At 44.7% G+C, this 9,749-nt stretch overlaps 1 protein-coding gene across 1 annotated transcript in view; it reads right to left on the minus strand.

Annotated features, from left to right (window-relative positions):
- Window positions 1-3,935: 3,935 nt before the first annotated feature.
- LOC112071569 (ATP-dependent DNA/RNA helicase DHX36) overlaps window positions 3,936-9,749 on the minus strand; it is a 29,606-nt gene continuing 23,792 nt past the window's right edge. The window contains exons 8-9 of the mRNA XM_024139011.2: window positions 4,214-4,288; window positions 3,936-4,124 (exon numbers count right to left, since the gene is read on the minus strand). Coding sequence (XP_023994779.1) covers window positions 3,947-4,124; window positions 4,214-4,288 — 253 coding nt within the window. The 3' untranslated portion in view covers window positions 3,936-3,946. The remainder of the gene's footprint in view (window positions 4,125-4,213; window positions 4,289-9,749) is intronic.

Genomic DNA, 9,749 nt, shown 5'->3' on the forward strand with positions numbered 1-9,749 from the left:
TGCTACGCCACACACTACGAGACACAAGTGAGTTTCTGAGGGGAAGCTGGCCCTTGCTATGGCCCAACACTACGAGACAAAGTGAGTTATTGGGGGGAAGCCATGGCCCCTGCTACGCACAAACTACGAGACAAGTGAGTTACTGAGGGGAGCTGGCCCCTGCTCGCCCACACACTACGGACAAGTGAGTTACTGTTGGGGGGAAAGGGCCTTGGCTACGCCCACCACGTAGAGACAAGTGAGTTACTGGGGGGAAGCTTGGCCTTGCCTACGCCCACACACTACGAGACAAGTGAGTTTACTGAGGGGGCCAGCTTGGCCTGCTACGCCACACACTACGAGACAAGTGGAGTTACCTGAGGGGAAGCTTGGCCCTGCTACGCCAAACACTACGAGACAAGTGAGTTCTACTGAGGGGAGCTGGCCCTGCTACGCCCAACACTACGAGACCAGTGAGTTTATTGGGGGAAGCTGGCTTGCTATGCCCACAGCAATACGAGACAAGTGAGTTACTGAGGTGCAAAGCTGGCCGTTGTTTTGTTTTCTATGCCCAAACAACTACGAGACAAGTGAGTTACTGAGGGGAAGCTGGCGTTGCTATGCCACACAAATACGAGACAAGTGAGTTACTGAGGGTGGGGGGGAAGCTGGCCTTGGATAACGCCCACACAATATGAGACAAGTGAGTTACTGGAGGGAAAAAGCTGGCCCTGCTACGCCACACAATACGAAGCCAAGTGTTAGTTTATTGGGGGAAGCGGGCCTTGCTACGCCACACAATCGAGAACAAAGTGAGTTTACTGCAGGGGAAGCTTGGCCTGCTACGCCCACACACTTACGAGACAAGTGAGTTTATTGGGGGGGAAGCTGGCTTGCTGACGCCCACACAATACGAGACAAGTGAGTTACTGAGGGGAAGCTGGCCCCTGCTACGCCGAAAATACGAGACCGTGAGTTATTGGGGGAAGCTGGCCTTGCTACGCCCACAATACGAGACAAGTTTAGTTTTACTGGGGGGAAGGCTCGGCTGCTACGCCCACACACTACGAGACAAGTGAGTTCTGGGGTTGGGGGGGAAGCTTGGCCTTGCTACGCCAAACTACGAGACAAGTGAGTTACTGGGGGAAGCTGGCCTTGCTAAACGCCCGCACAATACGAGAAAGTGAGTTTATTGGGGGGACAGCTGGCCTTGCTTACGCCACAAACAATAGAGACCAGAGTGGTTATTGGGGGGAAGCCTGGCCTTTGCTACGCCCACAATACGAGAAAACAAGTGAGTTTATTGGGGGAGCTGGCCTTGCTACGCCACACATACGAGACAAGTGAGTTTTGGGGGAAAGCTGGCCTTGCTATGCCCACAGATACGAGACAAGTGAGTTACTGTGGGAGCTGGCCTTTGCTACGCCCGCACAATACGAGACAAGTGAGTTCTTGGGGGGAAGCCTGGCCTTTGCTAACGCCCACAATACGGACAAGTGAGTTTACTTGGGGGGGACTTGGCCTTGCTCCGCCCACATACGAGACAAGTGAGTTATGGGGGGGAGCTGGCCTTTGCCTACGCCCACAATACGAGACAAGTGGAGTTACTGAGGTGGGGGGAGCCGGCTTGCTTACGCCCACACAATACCGAGACAAGTGAGGGTTACTGAGGGTGGCGGGGGGAGCTGGCCTTGCTACGCCCGCACAAATACGGACAAGTGGAGTTATTGGGGGGGAAGCTGGCCTTGCTACGCCCACAACAACTACGAGACAAGTGAGTTACTGAGGGTGGGGGGGAGCTGGCCTTGCTAGCCCAACAATACGAGACAAGTGAGTTATTGGGGGGAAGCTGGCCTTGCATACGCCCACACACTACGAGAACAAGTGGAGTTACTGAGGGACAATGTCATGATGAATTCCAGTTTGTTTTTAAAATAAAGAGATTATGTCTGACTTCTAAGCTGTTTAAGTCCATTATTATTAATCTGATTGGACAATGGTTGCTGAGAGGATTATTCAAAGCTGTCTAAAAATGAAAGAATCAATTTATAAATTAGTTTTGTTTAGGCGTTTGCGTCATTACTGAATCGCATTACTGTACTCATTCCTTTGGATTGATTAGTCTGTCTTCTTCGATGTTTTGTGTCTGTTTCCTGTCTGTGATTGGGGACTCTGCGTGTTCTGTCTCGTTGTGATTGGCAAGGTACTCTGACAGAACCATAGATGGTTGGAGATGATGGACGATGAAGAATAGAATATGACCTTGACTCATCGTGCAGGCTGATCTAGACATATCGTGCTAAGCCAGGAAGTGAGTTTTAACCTATCTTGGTGTGGAGTTAACCGATATGTTTTTTTTTGGGGGACAGAACTTACTGATATATCTGCCGATATTCTTGTTTAAGCAGGGACAATGGAAAATTGTACTTTTTCACACTGAATTTATATACAGATGGGGCAAAAAGTATTTAGTCAGCCACCAATTGTGCAAAGTTTCCCACTTAAAAAGATGAGAAAAGGGAGGGCCTGTAAATTTTCATCATAGGTACACTTTCCTATGACAGACAAAATGAGAAAAAAAATCCAGAAAACTCACATTGTTGGATTTTTTAATGAATGTATTTGCAAATTATGTGGAAAATAAGTATTTGGTCATCCTAGAACAAGCAAGATTTCTGGGCTCTCAACAGACCTGTATTTCTTTTCTTTAAAGAGGCTCCTCTGTCCTCCACTCGTTACCTGTATTAATGGCCACCTGTTTGAACTTCTTATCAGTATAAAAGATACTGTCCCACACCTCAAACAGTGTCACACTCCAAACTCCACTATGGCCAACGACCAAAGAGGCTGTCAAAGGAACACCAGAAACCCAAATTGTAAGACCTGCACCAGGCTGGGAAAGACTGAATCTGCAAATAGGTTAGCAGCCTTGGTTTGAAAGAGATCACTTGTGGGAAGCAATTAATTAGGAAATGGAAGACATAACAAGCACACTGATAATCTCCCTCGATCTGGGGGCTTTGCACGCAAGATTCCCCGTGGGGTTCCAAAATGATCACAAGAACGGTTGGAGCAAAATCCCAGAACCACACGGGGGGACCTAGTGAATGACCTGCAGAGAGTGGGACCAAAGTAAAAGCTAACATCAGTAACAACACTACCCGCCCAGGGACTTCAAATCCTGCCAGTTGGCCAGAACGTGTCCCCCTGCTTAAGCAGTACATGTCACAGGCCCGTCTGAAGTTTGCCTAGAGAGCATTGGATTGATCCCAGAAAGAAGATTGGGGGAAGAAATGTCTTGGTCAGAATGAAACCAAAATATAACTTTTTTGGTAAAAACTCGTCGTGTTTGGGAACAAAGGAACTGCTGAGTTGCAATCCAAAAGAACACATACCTACTTGTGAAGGCATGGGGTGGAAACATCATGCGCTTTGGGGGGCTTGTTTTTTCCTGAAAAGGGACCAGGGCAACGGACTGACTCGTGGTAAAAGGAAAGAATGATGGGGGCATTCGTAATCGTGAGAAATTTTGAGTGGGAAACCTCCTGTCCATTCAGCAAAGGGCATTGAAGATGAACGTGCGCTGGGTCTTTCAGCATCGACAATGAATTCCCCAAAACCAAACAAGCCCACCCTGGGGCAACGAAGGAAAGTGGCTTCGTAAGAGCATTTTCAAGGTCCTTTGGAGTGGCCTAAGCCGGTCTCCAAGATTCTCAACCCCATAAGAAAAATCTTTGGAAGGGAGTTGAAAGTCCGTGTTGGCCCAGCAAACAGCCCCCAAAACAATCCATCATGCTTCTAGAGGAGGAAATCTGCATGCGAGGAATGGCCAAATACCAGCAACCAGTCCTGTGCCACACTGAATCCCCACTGCTACGACAGAAACACACTGAATCCCCACTGCTACGACAGAAACACACTGAATCCCCACTGCTACGACAGAAACACACCGAATCCCCACTGTTTGTCATTGCGTACTAAAGTATTTGGAGAACTTCTCAGCGTTGAGCGTGGCACTCATGAGGATGACCTTGAGGTCCTGTCGGACTCGGAGCAGGTCTTTAACAATGATGAGCAGAACATCAGAGTGGAGGTTCCTTTCATGAATTTCATCCAAAACCAGGTGGCTGATGGTGGACAACAGACTGACAGGGAGAGAGAGAGAGAGAGATTTAGAAACAGAGAATGATGGGAGAGGAGGATGATGAAGAGGACAGAGAGGAAAAACACTCACGGGGACGAGCGGAGCCACTGTAGAATAATACCCGTTGTACAATACAGCACCGAGCCCTGTTTCCGTGGTAACCGACTAAAATGAAGAAGAAAAAANCTAATATACTGTAAGCCATTTAATCAGGGCCCAGAAAAAGAAAGAGGGAGGAGGGGGAGGATGTTGGATAGTGGGAGAAAAATACGATAGCCCTAGGCAGGATCAGACATTAACGATGACCAGCTGGCCCGGGGCCAGTAAAAACACGTGTTGGGCCAGTGGATCTCATCAGTGACTTTTCTGACCGGGCCAGTAACTTATCAGCGCATTTCTGCGTTCCAGTTCAACATTTAGCTGCTATGTCGCAGTCTATCACTGACTACAACAAACGGAAAAGTCATGCTGTATTTGAGCCATATGATTGGTCGTTCGTTCAAGCACCACACCACACTTCCGCAAGTCACAACTTCGAGTGGTACATGATTAGATGCCTTAACACAGCACACGCCAGCTGTCCAGAGCAAAATGAAGCGCCCATCACTCTACTCTCAAAGCTTATTTCTTATAGGGAACGTTATTTACAAAAGTAAAACTTCAATASTGAACATATTAGCAATATGCTGGCTACTGTTAATAGTCTGCTAAAAGATAGCTACACAAAGACACCTAGAATTAGTATTAGCTAGCCTGCTGTAGTCAGGTCCGTATCGCTTTTGGAATTTATGTCTTAAAGGGGTAGCGTCCTATTTTGAGATKTAAAAAAATATATTCTCAAAATGTCATAGGCCTACTTTAGAAACAAAATGTCATGCAATGTCATTGTAGAGAATACAGTAATGACTTGCATTGCTAAATTATATTACACAGCTTTTTAAAAACAGTAAACTCACTTGTCTCGTAGTGTTGGGCGTAGCAGGGCCAGCTTCCCCTCCAGTACTCACTTGTCTCGTATATGTGTGGGCGTTAGCAAGGCCAGCTCCCCCAATAATCACTTGTCTCGTATTGTGTGGGCGTAGCAGGGCCAGCTTCCCCCAGTAACTCACTTGTCTCGGTTGTGTGGGCGTAGCAAGGGCCAGCTCCCCCCCACCCTCAGTAACTCACTTGTCTCGTATTGTGTGGGCGTAGCAAGGCCCGCTCCTCAGTAACTCACTTGTCTCGTATTGTGCGGGCGTCGCAGGCCAGCTCCCCCCCACCCTCAGTAACTCACTGCTCGTAGTGTGCGGGGCTAGCAGGGCCAGCTCCCCCCCCACCTCGTAACCACTTGTTCTGTGTGCGGGCGTAGCAGGCAGCTCTCTTGTACTCGGCCTCTTTCTGGTCCTTCTCCGGTCTGGAGTTCTGACCCGGCATGAAACCTCTCTTCACCTGGGCCTCTGCTCCTTCTCTGGGGACGTACCTAGTGGACACACACAACACAGTTCAGCCCAAAGTCTAAGGTTACCGATTAGAAGGTGCTATCTTCCTCATTCTTTAAGCTAGTGAATATATCCTAGTGTGCCCCAGTAGGATCTCACCTAATCATCCCAACACATCCTCAGTACGGATCTCACCTAATCATCTCCAACACATCCTCCCAGTAGGATCTCACCTAATATCTCCACACATCCTCAGTAGGACACTCACCTATCATCTCCAACACATCCTCCAGTAGGATCTCACCTAATCATCTCCAAACACATCCTCCAGTAGGATCTCACCTAATCATCTCCAACACACCTCCAGTAGGGACTACCTAATCATTCCCCAACACATCCTTCCAGTAGGATCTCACCTAATCATCTCCACACATCCTCCAGTAGGACTCACCTAATTCATCTCCAACACATCCTCCAGTAGGAACTCCACCTAATCATCTCCAACACATCCTCCAGTAGGATCTCACCTAATCATCTCCAACACATCCTCCAATAGGAACTCACCTAAACATCCCCAACACATCCTCCAGTAGGACTCACCTATCATCTCCAACACATCCTCAGTGGATCTCACCTAATCATCTCAAACACATCCTTCCAGTAGGAACCACAATCATCTCAACAATCCTCCGTAGGATCTCACCTAATCATCTCAACACATCTCCGTAGGTCTCACCTATCATCTCCACACATCCTCCAGTAGGAACTCACCTAATCATCCCAACCACATCCTCACGTAGGACTCACCTAATCATCTCCAACACATCCTCCAGTGGATCTCAACCTAATCATCTCCAACACATCCTCCAGTAGGAACTCACCTAATTCATCTCCAACACATCCTCCAGTAGGATCTCACCTAATCATCTCCAACACATCCTCCAATAGGAAACTCACCTAATCAATCTCCACACTCCTCCAGTGGAACTCACCTATCATCTCCACACACTCCGTAGGAATCCTTGCACTGGGAAGGTCATCCCGGGATGTGGATCATAAGGACAGTATATCTGGAGAGAGACAGGGAGGGGGCGAGGGGAGATTACTGACTCTATCAATGGTCATTCCCAATTTACATTTTTGATTTTCAAACTCCATTGCACATACTGCTATGACAGAAACACACTGAATCCCCACTGCTTACGACAGAACACACACAACCCCTTGCTACGAACAGAAACACACGAATCCCCACTGCTCGACAGAAACCACACTGAATCCCCACTGCTACGACAAAAACACACTGAATCCCCACTGCTACGACAGAAACACACTGAATCCCACTGCTACGACAGAAACACACTGAATCCCCACTGCTACGACAGAAACACACGAATCCCCACTGTTTGTCATTGCGTACTAAAGTATTTGGAGAACTTCTCAGCGTTGAGCGTGGCACTCATGAGGATGACCTTGAGTCCTGTCGGATCGGAGCAGGTCTTTAACAATGATGAGGAAGACATCAGAGTGGAGGTTCCTTTCATGAATTTCATCCAAAACCAGGTGGCTGATGTGTGGACAACAGACTGACAGGGAGAGAGAGAGAGAGAGATTTAGAACAGAGAATGTGGGAGAGGAGGATGATGAAGAGGACAGAGAGGAAAAACACTCACGGGGACGAGCGGAGCCACTGTAGAATAATACCCGTTGTACAATACGCACCGAGCCCTGTTTCCGTGGTAACCGACTAAAATGGAAGAAGAAAAAAAGACACAATTAAATACAAACACTTTATTAATACAGGTTATAAACAGCTTATATACATATTAATACAGCTTTATATTTATTAATACAGCTTATACTTATTATACAGGTTATTACAGCTTATATATGAATACAGCTTATATACTTATTAATACAGGTTATATACTTATTAATACAGGTTATTATATACTTATTAATACAGGTTTATTACAGCTTATTAACATATGAATACAGCTTATATATCTTATTAATACAGGTTATATACAGGTTTATACGCTTATATAATTTATTATAGCTTATATGCTTATAATTACAGGGTTATTACAGCTTATTACATATTAATACAGCGTATATACGTATTAATACAGGTTATTACAGGTTATATATTATTATAGCTTATATACTTATACAGCTATATAAATATTAATACAGGGTATACGTATTAATACAGGTTATTCAGCGACTATTATTTATATCTTATATACTTATACAGCGTATATAAATATTAATACAGGCTATAAGCTATTATATTACAGCTATATAATATTCAATACAGGCTATTACAGCTATATACTTCAAACTTGTAGGTCGCTCTGGATAGAGGCGTCTGCTAAATGACTTAAATGTAATGTGTATTACAGCGTATATAATTAATACAGGCTATTACAGCTTATATACTTGCTATTATACAGCTTATTACTTGCTTATTAATACAGCTTATTATACATATTAATACAGCTTATATAATTAATACAGCTTATATACTTATTAATACAAGTTATTACAGCTATATTACTCTTCCCTAATATACTGTAGCCATTTTAATCAGGGCCCAGAAAAGAAAGAGGGAGGAGGGGGAGGATGTTGGATAGTGGGAGAAAAATACGATAGCCTAGGCAGGATCAACATTTAACGATGACCAGCTGGCCCGGGCCAGTAAAAACACGTGTTGGGCCAGTGGATCTCATCCGTGACTTTCTGACCGGGCCAGTAACTTATCAGCGCATTTCTGCGTTCCAGTTCAACATTTAGCTGCTATGTCGCAGTCTATCACTGACTACACACAACGGAAAAGTCATGCTGTATTTGAGCCATATGATTGGTCGTTCGTTCAAGCACCACACCACACTTCCGCAAGTCACAACTTCGAGTGGTACATGATTAGATGCCTTAACACAGCAACGCCAGCTGTCCAGAGCAAAATGAAGCGCCCATCACTCTACTCTCAAAGCTTATTTCTTATAGGGACGTTATTTACAAAAGTAAAACTTCAATACTGAACATATTAGCAATATGCTGGCTACTGTTAATAGTCTGCTAAAAGATAGCTACACAAAGACACCTAGAATTGTATTAGCTAGCCTGCTGTAGTCAGGTCCGTATCGCTTTGGAATTTATGTCTTAAAGGGGTAGCGTCCTATTTTGAGATGTAAAAAATATATTCTCAAAATGTCATAGGCCTACTTTAGAAACAAAAGTAATGCAATGTCATTCTAGAGAATACAGTAATGACTTGCATTGCTAAATTATATTACACAGCTTTTTAAAAAAGGCCAATGCGCATTTTTGTTTATCCCAATATCAATGATTTCTGGGTAACAATGAAGTAATTACCTTACTGTAACTGTTTACAATTAAAATTGTCAAATAAACAAAATTGGCTTCTAACTAAATGGAATTTCTGTGTAGGAGTGATCTGAGTGAGGGATGTGTAACCTGAAAACCAGCTGTAATTAGCTGAGAGGAGGGCAAACTCTTTGTTATTGGTCTACTAACCAAAACCCCACCCAGCAAAACAAGTTGTAATTTCAGGCGATCTTTTCAACGCTTTTACACTAAATTGCATCATGATTTTCACAATTTCAGTTTCATTCAAACCTCAGTGCAGAAATATAACTAAAAACATAGGAATCACTTTTTGAACGCACTGGCCTTTAATACAAATCATAATACACACGCAGGCAGCGTGACAGAAATACTATCTTCTTCCAAGGGCTGATGTGTAGTCCCAGTATGTGACGTGTGTGAATGTAGCTTGATCACATTAACCTCTCTGAGCCTCATGGACACATTATTTCCCCGTCGGTCATCTCCTCTCCATGTCATCTCTCCTTCATTGCAACCTAATTGTCTTTTTCCTCCTCTCCCTGGCCACTATTCTGTCCTATTTTCCTATGACTATCTATTTCTGTCCTATTTCCACTGGCCATCTATTCTGTCCTATTTCCACTGGCATCATCTATTCTGGCTTAAAGGGGTAGCATCCTACTAAGATGACGCCCGAAGAACCTGGCTAACGTTTTACTTCTCCCAAACAATTGTGCTATTTTGTTAGTTTTTTTTTGCGTAACTCATTTTTTTAAACTTATGTTGTAAATAATGTTGCTGCTACCATCTCTTATGACCAAAAACAAATTCTGGACATCAGCACGCGGATACTCACC

This window comes from Salvelinus sp. IW2-2015, unplaced genomic scaffold, assembly GCF_002910315.2.
Source record: "Salvelinus sp. IW2-2015 unplaced genomic scaffold, ASM291031v2 Un_scaffold1644, whole genome shotgun sequence".
Classification (NCBI taxonomy): Eukaryota; Metazoa; Chordata; class Actinopteri; order Salmoniformes; family Salmonidae; genus Salvelinus; species Salvelinus sp. IW2-2015.